The 23896-nt window shown below is 40.6% G+C and overlaps 1 protein-coding gene across 2 annotated transcripts in view; it reads left to right on the top strand.

The window, feature by feature from the left end:
- The window catches only part of Snx14 (sorting nexin 14), a 62175-nt gene that overhangs the window by 6000 nt on the left and 32279 nt on the right, over positions 1–23896 (top strand). For both annotated transcript variants that reach the window (NM_172926.4, NM_001359958.2), the window contains exons 2-7: positions 9912–10032; positions 12105–12181; positions 12601–12679; positions 17215–17258; positions 19362–19449; positions 22288–22372. In NM_172926.4, coding sequence (NP_766514.3) covers positions 9912–10032; positions 12105–12181; positions 12601–12679; positions 17215–17258; positions 19362–19449; positions 22288–22372 — 494 coding nt within the window. The remainder of the gene's footprint in view (positions 1–9911; positions 10033–12104; positions 12182–12600; positions 12680–17214; positions 17259–19361; positions 19450–22287; positions 22373–23896) is intronic.

The following is a 23896-nucleotide window of genomic DNA, read 5'->3' as shown; positions in this document are numbered from 1 at the left end:
TTTGTTTCTGTTTCACTAATTTCTGCTCTGCTTTTTATTATTTCTTGCTGTTGACTGGACTTGGGTTTGTTTTATTTATTAATTTTTTTGGTCATCATCCAAGCCCCACAAATCTTCCTGACTTTTTTTGTTTTGTTTTGTTTTGTTTTTTCAAGACAGGGTTTCTCTGTGTAGCCCTGGCTGTCCTGGAACTCACTCTGTAGACCAGGCTGGCCTCAAACGCAGAAATCCACCTGCCTCTGCCTGGGATTAAAGGTGTGTGCCACCAAGCCCGGCTCTTCCTGACGTTTTATGTAGGTACTTTGGAGAGCTATAAATTTCTCTCATAGGCAATTGCTTTCAAAGAATTCCAAAGTTGGGTTTTTTTGTTTGTTTGTTTGTTTTGTTTTGTTTTAATTCAAAGGTTTTGTTGTGTTGGATTTTCCTTTTGGTTTATTTTCAGGAGATTTTTAATTTCTTGACCCAGTCATCATTTAGTAGTGAGTTGCTTAATTTCTATGAGGTTTTGTATTTACTAGATGTTTGTCTTTTGTCAGTGTTAAGTTTTATTACGTTGTTGTATATAAGACACAAGAGGTTATTTCAGTATTTTGAATTTATCAAGATTTGTCTTTGTGCAAGACAGGAAAGAAGGGTACTGAAATCACCTCTATTAAAAGAATTGGTGTTATTGTGTATCTTTTAAGTCCAGCTTTTACATTAATTAATTAATTGTTTATTTTGAATTAAATTGGGTGTTCTAGAGTTTGGTACATATATGTTTTAAATAGTATTTATTGTCTTCCTGGTTAACTCTTTCCTTGATTAGAAAGAAGTATTCCCCTCTACCTCTCCTGGTTAGTTTTAGTTTGAATTCTCTTCTGTCAGATGTTAGGGTTCTGATGCTTGCTTGTTTCCTGGTCCCATTTGTTTATAATACTGTTGTCTGTCCTTTACTCTAAGATGGTATTTATTGTTGAAGCTAAGATATATCATAGACAATAGATGGGTTTTGTTTCTTGACCCATTCAATTGGACTGTGTCTTTTTATTGGGTAATTAAAGCCATTGATAGATAAAGTTATTGTGATAAAGTGTGTGTTGATTGTGCTCATTGTGATGTTTGTGTGTTTTTAGTGATACTTTGTGTTTTAATATTATGGCCTTATATTTTTCTTTTTTCTTTTTTTTTTTTTCAGTCTCTCTGCTGTGCCCATTCTTCTCTTCGGCTCAAAATAGTTCGTTGTCAAGTGCACAAGGGTGACCAGAAGGCTAGGGCACTGGTTGAATGGCCAGGGATAGATCTGCAGGTTGGCGATGGTTCATGTGTTAGGAAGGTCAGGCAGAGCCACAGGTCTAGACCCTGGAGGTGGTTATGGGAGATCAGCTTTGTGGGGAGAGGTTGGGTGAAGTACAGAAGGTGGCCCATGAGTACTGACAGGTAAGGTAGGTGCTTTAAACCCACGAGGGGATGCTGGTGAGATGGCTCCGTTATGAATGGCTCAAATGGGCTAGAGAGGTGGCTCAGCGGTTAAGAGCACTGACTGCTCTTGCAGACGTCCTGAGTTCAATTCCCAGAAACCAAATCGTGGCTCACAACCATCTGTAATGGGATCGGGTGCCCTCTTCTGGTGTGTCTGAAGACAGTGACAGAGTACTCATATACATAAAAGAAATAAATGAATGAATGGCTTTATTATGAGGATCAGAGTTCAGACCCCAGCGCCAAAAAGTGGATAGCTCATACATCCCAGGAATCCACACTCCCAAGAGATCTAGCACCTTTTTCTGGACATGTGGCCACTTGCACATACATGTGTGCATATCTTTATTCACACATGTACATCTTTAAAAAAAGTCTTTGGTTTTCAAAAAAAATGCAACAAAACACAGTAGAGTTGCAGTAGAGATGCTAATAAGTGTTTGCTATGCAAACTAGAGGGACTTGTCAGTTCAGATCTTAGCACTCCTATACAAGCCAGGCTCAGTCCCACTCCTGTGGCTCCAGCATTGAGGTAACAGATACAGGAGGATGGCTGGAGCTTGCTGGCTGCTTGCCTAGCCCAAACAAACAAACAAACAAACAAACCAGCCAACCCAGAGAGCTTCAGGTTCTGGGAGAGCCCCTGACACCCTCCTCTGGCATCCACAAATATGCTTAAGTGTGAATATATTACCCTCAAATGCATACATCTGCAATCAAAACAATAGATAAGTATTCCAGCCTTAGGAACTACATTAGGAACAGTAGGAACAACATTTTGAAACAGCTAATAGACTCTTTTAGAGGTTGGCTTGTTTTATTTTTTATTTTTCTAAGACTCAGCTTCTGTTTTGTTTGAGTTTGTTTGCCATTGCTGTCTTTTCTGTTGGTTTATTATTATTATTATTATTATTATTATTATTATTATTACTATTTCCTTATGGTGTACTTGGAATTCCTTTTTCTCACCTAGCGTGTGGAATGCATTTCCCTTTGCTGATGAGTGCAGGGTGCCTTATAATCAGTACTGTCAGTGTCTCAAGCCAGATAATCCCTTGTTGTAGGGGCCTTCGCTGTATATCTTTCCAGCTCCTCAATGACAGCCGAGGGCTGAGAGTCTCCTCAGAAGGCATTTCAGTAAAACTGTCTTTGTGCTGCCTGCGAGGGAGACCATCCCTGGGCTATAACTACCAGCTTCATTCTCCTAAGGCTACACATTGTTTCTGCTTTAATATCTTAACACTAGAAAGTTTTATTGTGTTCTAGTTGATTTTAGTTACAGCTAGCACTAGTGTACGTAAGGGTTGCTATCATTCCTTCTAAGTATAGGTCTATTTCTTTCTTTTTTTTTTCAAGACAGGCCCTTAGGCTAGCTAGCCTAAGCTGACTTTGAACTCTTAATGTAGCTCAGGCTGGGAACTTTCTGCCTCAGAGTCCTTTTTAAAATAAATTTTAGGTTAATTTACCATCATCATCATGAGATAGGGCTTTTACTATCTTCAGGTTCGCTCCAAACTCTTCCATCTGCCTCAGCCTTGCAGGTAAGCAGGACCACGGGCATGTGCCCAGAGGCTGGTTCTATAGTTCTTACACTGTACTGTGAAATTCAAAAGGCACTCTTAAAAAGTTACTTTTTTTTTTCCTAATACATATCAAATTACATTTGATGACATGAACAGACATGAGACTACTAGTGGTGTTTATTTCTCACTGATTAATTTTTCACTGTTTATATTTGTTTCAGAAATGTTAATGTCTGATGTGAATACTTCATAAGACATTTACTTGTGAATGCTAAAACACACGTGACATACACTGGAATTATTAATTAGTTTTAAAATTTCTGCATTTGGATTTATACACGGCTGAAATGACTTTGGGGAAGCAGGTGTAGCTGTTACTTCTGAGTTGGTCTGCAAATGTAAGATTCACTTAAGTTTTTTCAGTTTGGATATAGAATATTCTTCTTTAGTTCAGGGAGACGGTTGAATAAAGAAATAGAAACAGGTTCACACCGGTGAAGAAGGGACTGCAAAGCTTCAGAGACATTTTGTAAATACTGCGGAGCCATAGTGTTTTTCTGAGGGGTAGGCGTTGGTAAGTTTAGTTCCTGAGAGATCGTTTTATTCAGTCCTCATGTGTGTGCTCACACATGCACCTGTATCACATCTGTCCCGTGGAGAGTAGCTTTGGGAAGACAGTTCTCCCCTCCACCGTGTGGGCTCAAGTAGTCAGGCTTGGCAGCAGGCTCCTTTTACCCACGGAGCCATCACGTGGGCCCTGAGAGTATTTTTAATAATAGGCATACAGTGGATGTTTCTCAAGTATCGAATTCTGAGTGGGTTTTTTATGGTTGCGTGGCCTGACCTTTTCACTTAACGTGGCCGCTCTGTATAAGATGTTAGGATTTCCGTATTTTTTTTCCCTGTCTCAGTGGCTGCATCTTCCAATTCTGAGTTATGTGGGAAGAACCTGGAATGCACACGGAGCCCACTGGTATGGGCTCTTCTCTCACGGGTCCCAGCTCTGCAGTCCTGCCTGCCTTGCTAAGATTAGTTATTACATACCTTTTTATCTACATTCATGGTTCTTTGTGGTGGGAAGGCAAGCCTAGCACTGCTTACTCTGCTAAGGAAGCAGAAGTCTCTTTTCTCTCTGAGGGCACTCACCAGGTCAGTTATCCTCACTTATATACAAGGCTGGCTCCTAGCTTATAGACCCTCTGCTGTAAATTCTGCTCTCGATTAGGTGACCTCAGTGCTTGTGGGAACAACCTATCAGATAACCTAGTCTATATCAAGGTGACTGAGTCTCCCATTTATATGACCATTCAGTGGACATTGCTGTCACTAGAAAGTGCCTAAGACCAAAATCTTCTGATTGCAGCATCCAGGAAACAGGCTGGAGGAACGCAGGTTCAAGGTCAGCCTGGGCTCTGTTTGTAAATAATAAGTAATACGGAAAGTTGTACTGCTGACTAGTGTCCTTTCCACATCCAGTCAGTCCTGGTGTCTTGAACCCTCTTTCTTCCTTGCCATTGCCCTCTGCTGCTGATTCACACAGTTGAGTTTCGAGTCACGCTAGCTTAGGTCTCACAGCCTCTTGCTTTCTCTGTTCTACTTCAGCATCATCCATTCTACTCCTGACGAAATCCAAATCTTGAGTGGTGATGCTCTTCTAGTTTCCTCCCTGTTTGTTGTAATAAGCTACTCAGATCAAAAGCAGCTCCGGGTAGGAAAGGGTTTACAGGTTCAGCTTACAGGTTACAGTCCATCATTGCGGGAAGTCTTCGGAGGAACTCAAGCAGAAACCATGGAGGACTGTGGCTTGCTGGCTTATGCTTAGCTAGTTTTCTATTTTGAGTTTAAAAATTAAAAAAATATTATTTTAATGCACATGTGTGTATGCCTGTGTGAGTTTATAGTTTATATGCATCGCATACATGCAGGAGTCCTAGGGGCTAGAAGAGGGTATTGGATCCCCTGGAGCTGAAGTTACAGACAGCTTAGAGCCAGGTAAGAATGGAACTTGAGTTTCTGCAAAGGTGTTGTGCTCTTCACTGCTGCTGAGCCCTCTCTCTAGCCTCCTCTGCAGTTTTAAAACTCTCCCTTTTCTTCTTGGGTCATGTTATTTATTCCTGTGACATCAATGGTCATTTCTCTAATTTCTAATGCTTTAATATTCTCTGTAAAGAATTACCATATATAGCAGTTTGTTGGTCTTTTTCTGTGGCACATCTTAAGACACTTGAAACTTGGCTGGTCCAAAGATTGACCGACTGACCGACTGACTGACTAACTAACTTATCTATCTATCTATCTATCTATCTATCTATCTATCTATCTATCTATCTATCATTTACTTTCAAGATAGAGTCTCACTCTGTAGCTCTGGCTATTTTGAACTCACTATGTAGACAAGGCTAGCCTCGAACTTAGAGAAATCCACTTATCTTTGCCTCCCAAGCACTGGGATTAAAGGCATGTGTCACTCTAGTGTCCTGCACCCTTGCACTCTTTCCTTTTTCTTTCCTTTCCTTTCCTTTTCCTTTTCCTTTTCCTTTTCCTTTTCCTTTTCCTTTTCCTCCCCTCCCCTCCCCTCTTTTCTTTCTTTCTTTTCTTTTCTTTTCTTTTCTTTTTTTTTTTTTTTTTTTTTTTGGTTTTTCGAGACAGGGTTTCTCTGTGTAACCCTGGCTGCCCTGGAACTCACTCTGTAGACCAGGCTGGCCTCGAACTCAGAAATTCGCTTGCCTCTGCCTCCCAAGTGCTGGGATTAAAGGTGTGCACCACCACGCCCGGCTTTCTTTTTGCTCATACCTAATCACCTACTTATTTCTAAACTGTCTATGACTTTAGCTCCAGGGAATCCAGTCTCTTAATTCTTTCTTCTGTTTGTTATGGGAATCCACTTTTTCTGTCTGCCTGTTCCTTGGTCAGGCTCCTCATCCTGCTTCTAGATTACTGCGGCAGCTCTCAGACCAGCCAGTGCGCTCCTACACAAGCCCACTCTCTGTATTACAGCCAGGGTGCATTCAGAGCAAGGCTGCTACTTTTCTCCCTTCACAGCAGTCACAAGTGACATAAAATACCCTGGGGTGACTCTAACCACGCAAGTGAAACATCTGTACAACAAGAACTTCAAGTCTCTCAAGAAAGAAATCGACCTCAGAAATGGAGAGATCGCCCATGCTCTCCATTGGTAGGATTAACACAGTAAAAATGGCCATCCTTTCAAAAGCAGTCTACAAATTCAACACGATCTCCATCAAAATTCCAACACAATTCTTCAAAGACATGGAAAGAACAATTCTCAATTTCACATGGAAAAACAAAAAACCCAGAATAGCAAAAACAATTTTTAACAATAAAAGAACTTCTGGGGGGAATCACCATCCCTGACCTATGACTTAATTAAGACTTTTTTGTTTGTTTGTTTGTTTTTGTTTCATTTTTTTTTTTTTCCAAGACAGGGTTTCTCTAGATAGCTGTGGCTGCTCTGGAACTTGTTTTGTAGAGCAGGCTGGCCTCTGCCTGCCACTTGCCTCTGCCTCCCAAGTGCTCAGATTTAGGGCATGTGCCACTACTGCCTGGCTTTCTTGGGGGATGGGGAACTGGGGGTAGCCACTAGAAAGTCCCAGATGTCCAGGGAAGTGAGAGGCTCCCAAGACCCAACAGAGATGACTTTAGGTGAAATACATAACGTAGGGGATATAGAACTGTAGAGACCACCTCCAGTAGATAGGCATGGCCCCCAGTTGAGGGATGGGACCACCCATCCATCTCAAAATTGTTAACTCAGAAGTGTTCCTGTCCAAAGGAAAAACAGGCACAAAATTGGAACAGAGACTGAAGGAAAGGCCATCCAGAGGCTGTCCCACCTAGGGGTCCATCCCAGCTACAGACACCAAACCCCAATACTTGTTGAAGTAGCGCTTGCTTTAGGAGCCCAGTATGACTGTTCCTGAGAGATTCTACCAGCATCTGACAAGTATAGATAGAGATACTCAAAACCAACCATCGGACTGAGCCCAGGGACTCCAGTGGAAGAGCTAGGGGAAGGACTGAAAGAGCTGAAGGGAATTGCAACACCATAGGACGTACAATATCAACTAACCAGATTCCCCCAGAGCTCCCAGGAACTAAACCACCAACCAAGGAGTACACATGGAGAGACCCATGGCTCCAGCTGTATATGTAGCAGAGGATGGCCTTCTCTGACATCAATGGGAGGGGAGGACCTTAGTTCTGTAGAGCTTGATGCCCCAGAGTCCTTGGATGCTAGGGTGGTGAGACAGGAGTAGGTAGAGGAGAACCCTCATTGATGCAAAGGGGAGGGGGGAGATGGGGGATGAGAGCTTGGGGAGGAAAGGGAGGTGTCATTTGGAATGTAAATGAATAAAATGATTTTAAAAAGAAAGATTTTATTTCCTCTGTATTTTTCTTTTTGTATATATATTTCAATTGCTCTCTACCTATATTTCATTTCTCATTTAATTTGTAATGTGTAGGTTTGTATGACAAGTTATAACAACTGTGTGTGGTGGTCAGAGCACAATGTTGTGAAGTTGGCTCGCTTTCCACCTTTGTGTGGGTTCCAGGGATCAAATTAGGTCATCATGCTTGTGTCATTAGGTGGGTTGCTGAGCAATCTTGACAACCCAATCATTGGTGTAGCTGACAGAATTTCAGAAACTCTTGGTTTGACCAAGCGAATACAAAAGAGCAGAGTACTGTTAAGTGGGCCTTAGAGAAACAGGAAACAGTACTGAGAATACTACTAAGATCTTGTACTAGGTATGATGGCACATACCTTCGATTTCAGCACTTGGGAGACAGAGGCCCGTGGATCTCTGAGAGTTTGAGGCCAGTCTAGTTTACACAATAAGAACAGCCTAAAAAAACCAAACCAAACCCAACCAAACCTAAACCACACCAACCTCTTCATTTACTCTCCTGTGTCCTCTGTGAGTGTGGCTTCACTCTTCCTCTCCCGTGTCCTCTGTGAGTGTGGCTTCACTCTTCCTCTCCCGTGTCCTCTGTGAGTGTGACTTCACTCTTCCTCTCCCGTGTCCTCTGTGAGTGTGACTTCACTCTTCCTCTCCCGTGTCCTCTGTGAGTGTGACTTCACTCTTCCTCTCCCGTGTCCTCTGTGAGTGTGACTTCACTCTTCCTCTCCCGTGTCCTCTGTGAGTGTGACTTCACTCTTCCTCTCCTGTCCTCTGTGAGTGTGACTTCACTCTTCCTCTCCTGTCCTCTGTGAGTGTGACTTCACTCTTCCTCTCCCGTGTCCTCTGTGAGTGTGACTTCACTCTTCCTCTCCTGTGTCCTCTGTGAGTGTGACTTCACTCTTCCTCTCCTGTCCTCTGTGGGTGTGGCTTCACTTTCTTCTCACTGCCATTTTTTTTTTTTTAAGGAGACATAGCTGTCAGTTATTAGAGCTTCAGAAAACTATTGAGAGGGGATAAGACTGAGCGCACCCCAGTTTCTAGTTCCTGTAGTTCCTCTTATTTCTCTGTAGAGAGAAAGTATAATAGAGAGTAATTTGAATTTAGTATATGAAGTATCTTTTGTGCATCTAAATGCCAAGTTTCTAAATGTGGGCTGATTTTCAGTTTTTCATTCACTGTCATAAAACATTTCCTTAAATGTAAAGATTTTTGCCAAAATCACTGAGAGGTGTTTTTACCCTTTGCTATTAATATTCCTGTCACCATTTGAGCCCAGGCTGGCTAAAGATGACTTCATCAGAGGCATGCCTGGTTTATGTGCTGTTAGAGATTAAGCCCAGGGCTTCTTCCTGCATGTGAGGCAAGCACTCTACCAGCTGACCTGCATCCTCAGTCCCACATATCTAGAATCTTAAACAATACTAGTGTCCAGATTCCCACAAGGACCCATTTTCTCTGTAATTGTATTTATTTCTTGTTTGAATTTCACTTCTAGCATTATTGTTGCTCATTTCCTTGTACCACTTTCATGCGTGTGAGTCAGTTTCCACTTGAAATTATCCATTTTTATAAAACGTTACACAAGGTTATTATTGGGAACAAGGAGGTAACACAGCTCCATGTTTTGCTGTTGTACGTGAGCCATCAGTTATTAATAGAAACGGTGTGATTGGTCACCTGGATCTTGTGGCTTTTGGACTGGAGAGCTAATAGTAAAGCTTATGTTTTATACAATTATTCACAATTAATAAACGCACTGTGGTCATTAAAACTTGAACTGTGTGAGGGGATTGGTATCTGCAGTATCATGGCTGTTTTTGTTTTTGTTTTTGTTTTTTTGGTTTTTCGAGACACGGTTTCTCTGTGTAGCCCTGGCTGTCCTGGAACTCTATAGACCAGGCTGGCCTCGAACTCAGAAATCCGCCTGCCTCTGCTTCCCGAGTGCTGGGATTAAAGGCCTGCGCCACCATGTCCAGCATCATGGCTGTTTTGAGACACCTTAATATTGCGCATCGTGTGGCACAGTACCTGATTTGGCTGCTTGCCTCTTCAGATTCCTCTCGGGGGCCGTATTTTTAAAAATTATTTTTTGGATTCATTTATTTTACTTTGCATGTATGAGTATTTTGCCTGCATGCCTGGTGTCTGTGGAGGCCCAAATCTCTTCTGATTCTGAGGGCATCTGATCCCCCAGAACTGCAGTTAGAATAAGAATTTTGGTGCAATGTGAGGAAGACTGGACTCAGATTTCTAAAACATAACCACATAGAAATGAAAATGAAATGTTGCACTTACTTTTCTATATTCAGTGAAATTATATCATTTTAATATACATCTTATTATTTATATTATATCTAGCAAATACATTGTAGAAAGTTAACCGAGTAGAAAAATTGATCTTGATCAATAGGTACTTAATAAATATTTCGTAGCTCAGCGAAGGGATTGCTTTTAATGTTACGGATTCCTTTGGTTCTGATCGTTTGCATTTTTTTTTTCTAAGGTATCTGCATGTCTTAATGATCTTCTGGTCGTTTGTTGCTGGAGTTGTGACATTCTACTGTTCATTAGGACCCGATTCCCTCTTACCAAATATATTCTTCACAATAAAATACAAACCCAAGGTAAAATTGTGTTTTTATATATATTTTTTTTCTTTCGAAACAGGGTTTCTCTGTGCAGTCCTGGCTGTACTGGAATTCACTCTGTAGACCAGGCTGGCCTCAAACTCAGAAATCCGCCTGCCTCTGCCTCCCAAGTGCTGGGATTACAGGCATGCGCCACCACTGCCCAGCTGTGTTTTTAAATTTTGAACTTAGACATTTTTAAATATATGTGTATAGGTGTATGTCTATGTGAGCATATCTTGCAGAATGCAGTACCCCTGGAGGCCTGAAGGGAGCAGTAGATCCCCTGGAGCTGGTGGTACAGGCAGTTGTGATACCCACACTGGGTGCTGAGACCTGATCTTCAGTCCCTAGGAAAAGCAGCCGGCATACTTACTCCCGAACTCTCTCTCCAGCCCTGTGATTTTTATTTTTAAAAGTCAGTTTATGTGACTCTATGCTAGTTAAAATTTATTACTAAAAGCATTGTAAAGCAGAGATTTTAAAAATCTACTTACTGTCATTTTATAATGGACTATATGAAAAAATTTAAAATGAGCATTATGTGTATTTACCTATATTTGCCTGTATAAATACACAGGCACATATTATAATTTTATTTTATTTTTTAGTGCTGAGGGTTGAACCCAGGCCCTTGCATGTAATCTCCCACCGAGCTGCACCTGTAGTTCTGCCTTTAAGGTTTACAGTTCTAATAACAATTATAAAAGGATAATACGGTCCCCTCAGAAAGTTGCAGTTCATCCTGTGAGCTTGTTGTCCCTTAGGTGCGTGGTCCACAAAGGCCATTAATCTAGAACAGAGGTTGTCAAAGCTGCCTGGAGAAGAGACCCTCCTTGGGAATCACCAACAGTATGGATTGTTGGACTTAGGCCCAGATTTTGATGAGAAAGTTCTAGGCTACTGCCCTGTAAATAGTATTGTTAAAAACTTTCCGGGTAGTTCTGCAGCAGAGACATGAAAAGGGTCCCTGGTTAAATAGTAATCCATCGCTGTTGCTTTCATGTGCAGGCTGCAGGTGAGTGGCCACATGCTGAGGGTTGAACCCAGAGCCGGTGCCTGACTTAGCAAGTGCTCTATCCCTGAGCTAACCCCAACCCTCCCACTCCGGAAAGCTCTTAAATGCATATGTGTACCATAGAAATCAAAACTCATTAGGCAATTTGTTTAACTAAACCAATTTGTATTTCTGAAATTTAATAGTGGTAATAGCATATTAACTCTGTCTCTGTAAGGCAAAATTCTGATTTTTGAAATTCTGTCTGCAGATGAGGATTGAATGAGATATCCTTTTTCTCCCACTGATGAAGCTTGGGGTCTTGCACTGGCTGTTTTCCCAGGCCCTAGTGGGCTGTTTTTAAATCATAAATTATGGTTCTTTAAGTTGATGCAGTCCCTCACTTTAGATTTGTGGTATTTTATGTAGAGGAAACAGAACTCTTGGGCAGATTTGGTCAGCAGAGTCTTAGGAATTATCATGCCTTCCCCCTCATTGAAGCTAAGCTTTGGAAGAAATGGAAAATACTGTTTTTTCCTTATGTTTTTTGCAGTATAAGACACAGTAGATAATTTTTTTATAAGTGATGATGCCATTTGACTTTAGTTTTAAGTGAGGAAGGTTTTTTTTGGGGGGGGGCTTGGTTTGGTTTGGTTGTTGTTTTGTTAGAGATGGGGTCTCATGGGCCTTGAATTCTAGATCCTCCTGCCTCCACACCCCGGGTGTTGGAGTTACAGGCATGTACCTCCATGCCTGCTGAGAGAGCCTCTGGTTTTGGTTCCCATGCTTATATTTTCTCCTTCGTGTTCTGGTGGGAGTCACTGAACCCGTACCATTGGGCATGCTAGAGAATTCTCTCCCACTGGACCACTGAGCCACACCTGCTGTGACTTGTGTATCGCAGAGTAGTCCATTCGGGGTTTTGCATTCACTGGCAGTTAGTTTAGTGGGTACTTATTAGAAATAATAGTTTCAGTGCTTGCATGAAGTGTAACAAAGCTACCAAAAAAACTGATTCTTTGTAGTAGAGACATTATGGGAACTAAAAACTAATCTCTCTTCCGTTTTTTAGCAATTAGGACTTCAAGAGTTATTTCCGCAAGGACATAGCTGTGCTGTTTGTGGTAAAGTGAAATGTAAACGGCATAGGTAAGTTACACTTTTTACTTTTTATTTGTTTTTTGTTTTTGTTTTTTTCGAGACAGGGTTTCTCTGTATAGTTCTGGCTGTCCTGGAACTCACTTTGTAGACCAGGCTGGCCTCGAACTCAGAAATCCGCCTGCCAATGCCTCCCGAGTGTTGGGATTAAAGGCGTGCGCCACCACGCCCGGCTACACTTTCTACTTTTTAATTATGCATGTGGGTTTTGTGTGTGGGTACGTGGCTATGGCAAATGTTTGGAGGTCAGAGGACCATTTGTGGAATTGGTTCTCTCCTTCCTGTTTTATTTGGGCTCTGGAAACCAAGCTCAGTTGATTGGGCTTATAAGGCAAGTGCTTTTACCTAGTGCTTACATTTTACTATAATGTATTTTATTAAAAGTGACTATGTTATTTGCTTTACTTTAGGCCTTCCTTGCTCCTTGAAAACTATCAGCCCTGGCTAGACCTGAAAGTTTCTTCGAAGGTAGATGCATCTCTCTCAGAGGTAAGTAATTTAATTAATATTGCCCGATATGAGCATGTGTTCCTTAAAGATGAGACTGTCCTTGTGAGAGCATCACAGAATGAGCGTGTGCAAACTTAGATGCTAGCTTCAGTCATTGCATGGGCCTTCTTGATGGCAGTCAAGGGATGTACAAGGATGAGTTCTCTGAAGCTGCTGCTGGCCGAACATGGCATATTGATTGTTTTACAGAAATTTTTTTTTCCTTTTAATAAATAAGAGTAAACTCTAAAATTAAAAGTACAGTGTTGTTTTATTTTAATTTATGCTGCTGTGATAAAATGTCCTTACAAAAAAATAGCTTAGGAGAGGAAAGTGTTTATTTGGCTTACAATTTCATGTTCTAGTCCATTGTTGCAAGAAAGTCAGGGCAGGGACTTAAAGTAGCACCACATCAGAGCCAAGAGCAGAGTGAGAGTAGCAAGTGGGTCCTCACCTGCTCCCACCTGCTCTCCTGCTCCCACCTGCTGCTTCCTCCCTTACACTATTCTTGTGCTAATTAGCTTCAGGGTAGATTCTACACACAACTATCATTGGTCAACTGTCTGTCTGTCTGTCTGTCTGTCTGTCTGTCTCTCTCTCTCTCCCTCTCTCCAGCCTGATGTACATAAATTCCTATTTGAGACTTTATTCCCAGGTAATTCTGGGTTATATGAAGTTGACAGTTAAAACTAACTAGCACAGATCTAAACATATAAAAATATATAAACATATACTATAAAATGTACTTTGCCATAGATGAAAAGAATGACATGACATAGTAAATTCATAAACTTGTAACATACTTATTATCCAGTGTCATATACCGTGCATAATTGTATGTGCCATAGATTGCTATAAGTGGCAGCACAGTCATTTGTACCTAAATGCCACAAACAAGCTAGCAAACTTTGTCCTATAACAGCTGTGACCCTCCCCAGCCCCCAGGAGGTGGGAACAATAGTCTTATGGACCTATTGTTAAATATGCCATCTGTGTTGATTGAAATATTATTTGGTTTATGATTACATATACAAATAAAAAATGTTGAATACAAACAAAAATTTTTTCAGATACTTTTATTGGAAGATTTAATCCTGGTACATCTTATTAAGGTAGGCATGGTGGTGCGTTCCTATAGTTCCACCATGGGAAGCCAAGGCAGCAGGGTCATGATTTTTTGGCCTGCCAGGGCTACATTGTAAGTTCTAGACCAGCCTGAGTTACAGAGCCTGACTTAATTATTTTTTTAAAGAATTTTTATTTATATGAGTACACTGTAGCTGTCTTTCAGACACACCAGAAGAGGGCATTGGATCCCATTATAGATGGTTGTGAGCCATCATGTGGTTGCTGGGAATTGAACTCAGGACCTCTGGACCACTAAGCCATCTCTCTAGCTCCCAGAACCTGTCTTAAACAACAAAAACCAAACAAACATAATAAACACACACAAAAGACCCCCATATCTTAATATGTATTACCTAATAATGAGTTCTTGGCTAGATAATTTTTTACAAAATAAGTACCTTGAATACTAAGCTATTCCAAATTACACCTAAATCTCAAATTTACCTAGACATTTCAGTCAAGAAAATTGTTTATTTAGTGCTGCAAGAACAGGTATCTTTATGATAGTATGGGAGTAACCATTTGCAAAGAAACATTGAACTCTTACGGGCATGTATCTCAATGAACTATGACACTAGCTTTGACACTAACTAGAGTATAGGTCAGGGAGTGGGGTAATGGTCACTAGAAAGTTTGTGTCCTCTTCTAGTCACAGGCTCTTACTTTGATTTCTTCCATACTTATGTATTTGTTTTAAAGGACATATCTTTTTCTTGCATCTAAGATATTAGTCAAGTCCTTGAACGTGGGGAGTGGGGTGTCTCACTCTTTGCAGCATTGGATTTGGAGTCACATAGGCAGTTGACCAGTGATAGATGATAGATGTATACTGAATTACATTGAATGCTAATTAAGTTTAAGAATAGCACCTGGCACATGAAGTCCGCAACTGAACCCTGCAACCGAACCCTACTTTATGGTCCTTTATCTCAGTTTGTATGCATTGTTGTCTAAAAGGAAGCAGCATGCAGTGTCTAAATGGAAGCTGCAACAATTGTGTGGCTTCTTAGGTCTTTTCTCTTCTTTTGATTTGTTGATTTAAATCAACTGTGCTGTCCACACTAAGCTGGGGATGGAATTCACTCGTAGTACATCTGTATACTGTGTGCAAGAGCCTGGGTTCCATCCCTAGCCTGGGGAGATGTTTATTATGCCATCAGTACTGCAGCCACTACTACATGTAGCTGTCAGTAAATACTGGAAATGTTCCAGTACAATCTAAGATGTGCTACACATACACACATGCCCATACACATATGTACACACACATACTAGATATTAAAGGCTTAGAAAAACGTGTGAAGTGTCTCTGTTATATTTATTAAATGTTAAAATGATAATAGTTTGGCTATATTAGGTTAAATAAAAGAATTTTATCGATTTATTTTTGCTTTTTGTAAAATGTGGCTACTAGAGATTTTAGATACTTCACTCATTATGGAAAATGAAAAAAAACAGAAATGTACTGGTTAGATTTTTGTCAACTTGAAAGAAAATAGAGCCGTCTGGGAAGAGGGAACCTCACTGGATTTACCTCCCTCAGATTACCCTGGGAGATGTGCGTGGGTCGTTTTCTGGATACTGATTGATGTGGTCCAGTTTACATTTTGTGCTGCCACCCTGGACAGCTCGTCCTAGGTTGTATAAGAAAAGCAGGCTTAGCAAACCGCTGCATGGCCTTTGCTCTAGTTCCTGCCTCCAGGTTCCTGCGTCGGCTTCCCTCTTGGTGAGCTGAAAGTGTAAGATGAAATAGTCTCCAAACCCTAGGTAAGTTTTGGTCAGTGTTTTACCACAGCAAAAGAAAGCAAACGAGGACACCTCACATATATTGACTGATATTGATGGATACTAGCTCCCGTGTTCAAAATGATTTTATGCTCTTGATAGAGACAGGAACTGGAGTAGTAGGCCTTGAGGGGTGAAAAGACAAAGGAGTCCAATTGGTTCTTCTGTGCTAGCACTTCGTTTAGAGTTGGAGGTGGACACATGGACAGGTAATTATAGTGTAGCCTGCAGGCAGTAATAATGGGAGAGGGAGGTGGGAAATGTAGACTTAGTACAGAGGAGGAGGTACTCAGATGTTAGAGATGCCATGAAAAGGAAGATTGAACAGTTGCCAGGCTGACCCTGTGGGGGGACCCCGAGAGGAAGAGGTTGGCAGGGAGTGTTTACCAAGCAGAGGGGGGGGTGAAGTGCCAGGGCTGGGAGCAGTGAAGTCATACTATTTCAGTAGCTCTCACTTACTCATGTGCTTATTGTACATCAGGCTCTTTGTTAAGGACACACATTTTCTTTGTATCTAGCTTATGAAATAGGTACTTTGATATTTGCAAAGCTAAACTAAATGTTAGAGAGCTTTAACAGGATTTTCAGCTGTTGTATCTGATGATCAGTAAAACTTGTTTAAAAGCCGGGGAAGTGACTCGGTGGGTTAAGTGCTTGGCATGGAAGTTGGAGGATATGTGTTTGAATTCCCAGCACCATGTAAAAGCCACACTTCCCCGAGTATGCGTGGAACCCCTGTAGTGTGTGTGTGTGTGTGTGTGTAGGCAGACAGCTCCTGGAGCTGGTTGTCCCACCAGTCTAGACAGAACAGCAAACTCTAAGTTCAGGGAGAGACTCTTGACTCCAAAAATAAGGTAGGGGGCTGGGGATGTGGCTCAGATGTGAAGTGTTTGCCAGACATGCACAAGGCCCTGCCAAACAATCCAACACTGCATACACACAGACACACACATACCAAAAAAAAAAAAAAGGTTCAGTTTAGTTCTTAGCCAGTATTTCATAACGCTGCTAAGAAATCATGCTGGACATGGTGGCGCATGCCTTTAATCCCAGCACTTGGGAAGCAGAGGCGGACATAGCTCTGTGGTCTCCCTCGTGAATTCCAGAACTGCAAGGGCTACATAGACAGGCCCTGTCTCAAAACTTTTTTTTGAAAGGCTATGTGATGAAGTTGCGATTATTTGACTTGGAAGCCAGTGATTTTCAGACTGTGAGACTAGAGCTTAGGTGTGACCCAGAGTGTAGCACCAAGCGAGGAGGAGTAAGTGGCCATGGCTGCTGCTGTGTCGGCTCTCCATAACTGGCACAGCCATTTTGTCTTCAGGCAAGTGCTGTGGTGAGATGAATTTGATTTCCTGTTGAGCCATCTTGATGGCCCTTGTTGAAACAGTTGATTATGGAGATATTTGAGATATGTGTTCTAAGAGAGACTTCTTTTCTGGATTATATAATTTTCAAGTATTTTCCTTAAGATGTTCTTATTGATACAGCTATGTAAAGGTGACATAAACATATTGTCAATATTGGGTTTAATGAATTTGGCTGTGCTAATATATATCACTTAGAAGTTCATTTCATTTCCCTATAGCTAATTATTTTTCTTTAAACATTTTCTTGTGCAGGTTCTTGAATTAGTGTTGGAAAACTTTGTCTATCCATGGTACAGGTATGGTTTTTTGTTTTCCATAAAAGCCCCATTCCCCTCTTAATATGGTTAATACCATTAAGCTAAGCATGTTAACGATATCTTTTCAGTGTAAGTCAGGATTTCTCAGTGACAGTTTCAGCCAAATCTTTTTTTATGGAGAAATACATTGTACATTATTGACTATTTAGCAGTGTCCTGAAGTATTTCCCATTAATTACTGGTAGTAAACTTTCTTCCAGTCTGACTACCAAAGATGTGATTGGTTTCAGTTACGAATCATTGGTGCACTGGGCAGAGTGAGGAAGCCTGTATCACCGCGCAGAGGGAGGCAGAGGGAGGCAGAGGGAGGCAGGGGGAGGCAGGGGGAGGCAGAGGGAGGCAGAGGGAGGCAGAGGGAGGCAGAGGGAGGCAGGGGGAGGCAGAGGGAGGCAGAGGGAGGCAGGGGGAGGCAGAGGGAGGCAGGGGGAGGCAGGGGGAGGCAGGGGGAGGCAGGGGGAGGCAGGGGGAGGCAGGGGGAGGCAGGGGGAGGCAGGGGGAGGCAGAGGGAGGCAGAGGGAGGCAGAGGGAGGCAGAGGGAGGCAGGGGAAGGAGAATCAGGAGTTTGGGGCCAGCCTGGCCTACACGAGGAAATCCTCTCTCCAGCAAACAACGTTTTCTAATACAACTTTCACAGGGGCCGGGGAAATAACTTAGTTCATTAAGTTCTTGCCAAGAAAGGTTGACCTCTGATCTCTATGTGCATGTGTGAACACATGCCTGCACATATAATTGCACACACGAACAGGTACTGACACAGATCGAAAGATCGTTTCAATAGATTCTCTGAAAAACATAATGCTTTCTTTTTCTCCCCCCAAGTAATTTTGTTTTTAGTATACACAGGGTACATGGGTGTTGTTTCTTGGCTGACAAAGAAAAGGAAAAATGAGATTCTAACTTAGACTCAGGCATCCAAATTATGTCATTTGATAAATGCATGTTTCTTTAAGCATTGTGTGTTTATCAAGTTTGAACACATATATCTGACAGTACAGTGTCTAGTGATGTGTCTCACTTTTGCAATGATTCAGTTATGTTTTATATTTTCTAATTTTTTAAAAACATCCTACTATTTGAGTTCATCCACAGTGTGTTAAGACTAATTTAATACAACAATTTATATGCTGTATTTTTCTGAAAGTGTATGTATTTTTCTCACTTACACTTACTTGTACATGTGTCAGACACATAGTGTATATAGAGGTCAGGGGACCAGCCTGCCAGAGTTGGCTCTCTCTTCCTGCCCACCGTCTAGACTCCAGGGGCTCGTGTCCTCCCTTGCCCATTGAGAGGCCTCACCATGGATTGAGCAGAGTTCAATTCCAGCAGCCACATGATGGCTCACAACCATCTGTACAGCTACAGTGTACTCATATTCAAAAAATAACTAAGTAAATCTTTGAGAGAGAGAGAGAGAGAGAGAGAGAGAGAGGCCTCACCAGCTCTGTTTGTTTGTTTTTTAGATTTGAATATGTTTTAAATGTGGAGTATTTGTAATGTACACAAAGCTGTTGATGAATTTTTTTGTAAAATAAATCTTTTTCTAAAAAAGACACCTCCTTTAAAATTGAGACTTTTTGGACATAAAGTCTGTTGTCTTTCTAAAGTACATGTTTTTTTCTCAGTAGCTACTGATGCTATCATAGCCCTCCCCCTCAGTGGAAGTAGAAGGCATGGTGGACATGTTTATCTTCCTTATTCTGCTTAGAGATGTAACAGCTCCATCTTCAAGTCAGGATGTAGCCCTTATTTGCACTGATTTTTCTTGATTTTGATGAAGAAAATGCTGTACTTCCTATAGGGACATTAAGATTTCAGGAAAATTAGCTGGCTGTAGTGGCATACACCTTTAATTCCAGCACTCAGGAGGTAGAGGCAGGTAGATCTCTTGAGTTTGAAGACAGCCAGAGAAAACCTGTTTTGAACCACAAACAAATACAACAAACAAACAAAATGCTTGTAGGCTGGGGATGTAGCTCAGTGGCAGGCTTTGCCAAAAGGAAGCTGCTTTTCCTGGTTCCAGCAAGGTGAAGCTGTGCTTCTCAGAACTTCTGAATGTCTGCTGTCTGTCCTTGCTTGAAGGGATGTGACGGATGATGAGTCCTTTGTTGATGAGCTGAGGATCACCTTACGGTTTTTTGCATCTGTCTTGGTGCGAAGAATTCACAAGGTACATATGTTTACAGTGAGAAATCTGGAGTTTTATCATTATGGCAATCTTGGTTTTTCTCTGATAGTAGATGTATTTATTTTTATTTTTTATTTTAGATTAAAAGTTGATCAATCACTGTTGGTCCCATTGAGCGGTTGGCTTCCTTTAATATATATATTTTTTTAATTTGTGGAATTTAAAAATGAAAAGAATAATATAGACATATAAAAAACAATGTCATGTTTCATTTAAATATGTTTATGTAAATTGTAGTGATTATGATCTGCCTTATAAAATCCTTAGGAGTGATATTTTACCTATATGTGTAGTTCAATGGCTATACACACTTACTTCTATACTGCTTTGTCAATTCAGTAGAATTAAACGTATAAAGAATAAATTAGGATGTAAATATGTCATTAATAAGCAAAATAAATAAAAGTTTAACCATGTTAAATGCTTTATGTCCACTTGATTCATTGAGTTCACAAAAGAAAAATATAAAATGGCCAGTGACCAATTGAAAATGTGTTGTTGTACATCAAATATAAGTGAGGTACTGTACTATTCTGTAACCTGTTAAATTGGAAAGATAAAATAGGGTTAATATCCACAAATTCCAATTTTGAGGAAATAGGCAAAGCAAGTGAAATTTAAAACTGGTGTGCCTTCCAGTTGCCGTGCCTACATGGGTGGAAGAAGAGTTCACAAGGGCCCAACCTTAGCCAAAAGCTGTATGCAGTCAGTGGCTTCTCTTTTTCCTCCTCCTTTTCCTCTTCTTCTTCCTCCTCTTCCTCCTCCTCCTTTTTCACTTATTTTTCTTTTTGTTTTTATCCGAGTCCAGACACCAATCGTAAGGGATCAGTTGTACATATATACAAATAAGACTCCATAGGTTGTGAGTGTATACACACACACACACACACACACACACACACACACACACACTCAGGAGGGAGGAGGAAAGGGCAAGAGAGAGATGAGATGACTAATGATACTTCATTTAAATAACAACTTTAAATAAATTATTCTTCAAATGATTTAATTACTAGTGTTAGTAGAACTAACATGTTAGGCTTTGAACTAGCCTAGTGATTCTTCTACAACAGTAGTACATTGTACTTGCAGTATAATATTTACATACACAAGCACATACATATGTTCTTTTTTTCCTTTTGTCTTCTTACCTTGTTTTGAAAGAAGACCTTAGTATATAGCCCAGGCTGGTCTCAAACTTGCAGTCCTCCTGCCTCAGCTTCTACAGGGCTGAGATTATAAATGTATGGTAACAACCATCATTTTTAATAACGGTTTTATTGATATATAGCACACATAGCTTTCATCCATTTAAAGTATAGAATTCATTGACCTTTCATAGTATTTTCAAAGTTCTGCATACACTCCTTATACAGACAACTTCAGAATATTTTTGTTTTCTGAAAGAGACCTTGTATCTGTTCCCCAGAGTCCCTAATCTACTCACATGGCCAACAGTCATTCTGCTCTCTGTCTCTATGTCTCTAGATATTTGATGTAAATGGATTCATTTAATACATGGCCCTTTGTGGCATTTCATCCCCTTAGTATAATATTTTGTAGATTCATTTATATTGTCATATTGTAGCATATTTCTGCACTTCAGTTTTTGATGGCTGAATATACCATAATTCATTATTTTTCAGTTGGCTTATTTTTAACCTAACTCTCATGAAGATTTATATTTTAATAGTTATATTTTCATTAATCTTGAGTCTGTGTTTAAGAGCATAGTTAATTGCTTTGTGAGATAGAGTTCTCTGTCTCATTCTTCCAGGAGCTAGATGCCAGAGTGTTTTCCACAGTGGCCGCAGCATTTGTGTTGCCACGCCTGTGTGTGTGAACGTGTCCCTTTCACTCCCTTGCCAGAGTTAGTTACCCTCACTCTCTTTCATTATTCACACTCTCCTTTGAGGTAGGTTCTCCCTAATTGTTCCAAGTTAGCCTTAGATGTAGATGTAGATCTTAGCTGCTCCCTCCTGGCGTGTGCGGTCACACCCTCTCTATCACTGTTTCTCCTTACCTAGCTTTGAGTGAGTGAAAGGTGCTTTGTAACTGGTCTGCAGGCCCCTGATGCCAGGCATGCTGAACATCCTTCCATTTGCTTATTTGCTCTTGTATATCTTCTTTAAAGACATGTCCATTCAAATCCTTTGCCTCCCAGTATTTATTTTATTTTAAGTAGACACTTTGTCTTAGGGTTTTACTGCTATGAATCAACACCATGACCAATGCAAGTCATTTATAAAGGACAGCGTTTAATTGGGGCTGGCTTATAGGTTCAGAGGTTCAGTCCAGCATCATCAAGGCAGGAGTTGGAAGCATCTAGGCCGGCATGGTATAGGAAGTAGCTGAAAGTTCTACATCTTCATCTGAAGGCTACTAGCTGAATACTGACTCCCAGGAAGCTAGGACAAGGATATTAAAGCTCACACCCACAAGGTCACATCTATTCCAACAAAGCTACACTATCCAACAATGCTACTCCCTGGGCCAAGCACATACAAACCATCACATACTTTAAAATTATGTATATTTTGTGATACAAATGATGTTAGGGTATGTCAGTATAGTGTGGAATGAGGAAGACAAGATAGTTAACATGTCCACTATCTCAGATACTTATCTTTTGTGAGTGTGCATGTGTGTGTGTGTGGGGGGGATGAGAGCAGTTTTGAAGTGTATAATCTCTTTTATAATATATTCTTATCAATTATATTGATTCTAGTCCCTTTTAGCTTCATTCTAGTATTGTAAATACAGTGTTGTTGCTATTCCAATTTAGTAATTTTTAAGTCTTATTTTTGTTCATTTTTCTAGGTGGATATTCCATCTATTATAACCAAGAAACTATTAAAAGCAGCAATGAAACATATAGAAGTGATTGTTAAAGCAAGACAGAAAGGTAATACAGTTTTCCATGGTAGTTGGAGTGATTTTGTTTATACATTAAAAAAATACTGATGTGAGTACTGACATACTTACTAGTGCTATTCACAGGATCTTTGAGAATAGCTTTAAAAAGGAAACAACCCAGTTGTTCTTTGAGTGATGGTCTGCTCTTGTCGCTCAGGTCCCTTTCCAGGTTCTATGATTTCTGCAGTTTCAGACTGTTCTAGGTCATCCTGTGTCTCATGTTCTAGGTCATTCATGTATCATGTTTGTTTTCCATACCACAGTTCTGCTAATTCCCTGCCTTCCCTTTTAAAGTTTCTGTCGGCCTTTTCCTTTTGCTGGCGTGATTTACACCAAGCATGTGTTAATTAAGTGTTTTCTCATTGAATGAGGAATTGCTGACTAAGGACTTTCCTTGCTCTAAAATCAAGCCAAAAATACTCCCTTTAACAGTTCTGTTCCTTGTACTTGCTTCTGTGTGAGACTGAGGTTTTCTGTGTTTGGTACTCTTCCTCAGTGCTCTCTGAAATGAACTATGAAGAGTACCATTCTGCATAGGTGACTGTATAGAAACAGCTTGTATTTCTATTACAGTATTACAATTTGCAGTTCAGTTCCAAAACCTTGTTGTAAGGGACAGCTCTGAGTGTTTTGCAATGGAAAAACAGCTTGAAGTGTGCCCTTATTTGAGCACGAAGCCATTTTTCCATTCCTCACAACCTCAATTAATTTAGCTAGTGCCTATTTTGTGAAATTGTGCTGTAAGTAGATTTGATTAATATATTAATAAAACTATTGGTTTAGCATTTAAAATTATTCTGTGTTCTTGCATCAGGTAAGAATTATACACCTGGGAGCTGGGTGTAGTAGTGTACACTTTTAAGTCTTAGCACCCAGAAGGTTGAAGCAGGGGGATCTCTGTGAGTTTGAAGCCAGTCTGGTCTACATAGGCAGCCAAGACTACATAGTGAAATATTGTCTCAAAAACAGCAACAAAAATAATTTTGCCCTTGGGCTAGAGAGGTGGCACAGTAATTACGAGCACATACTGCTCTTGTAGAGGACACAAGTTAAGGTCTCATTAACCATGTCAGGTGGTTTCCCACTTGATGCTTAGTGCCGCAGGCTTCAAGGTCCTGTTCTGGACGTTGGAGGCATCTGTACTTATGTGCACATACCCACAAGCACATACATATACACATAATCTAAAAATAATAAATATAAGTATTCTAAAAGAGAATCTTACCAAGAGAGATGGCTTAGAGGTTAAGAACACTGGCTGCTCTTCTGAGGAGTAAGGTTCAATTCCAAGCACCCACAGAGTAGCTCATGGCCATCTTGAACTTCAATCCCAGGGTAACCAATGCCCTCTTCTGGCTTCTTTGGGCACCAGCCACATAAGTAAAAATTACTATACCCTTAAAACATTCTTAAATGAATGAGTTTAAAAGATTTTGCATGTATATAACTTAATACTAATTTATTTATTTGGTTGGTTTAATTTGAGACAGGGTCTTCTGTAGCTCAGGCTGGG

Source organism: Mus musculus, chromosome 9 (genome assembly GCF_000001635.26).
Source record: "Mus musculus strain C57BL/6J chromosome 9, GRCm38.p6 C57BL/6J".
In the NCBI taxonomy this organism is placed as follows: Eukaryota; Metazoa; Chordata; class Mammalia; order Rodentia; family Muridae; genus Mus; species Mus musculus.
This window is presented reverse-complemented; position numbering and strand designations above follow the sequence as displayed.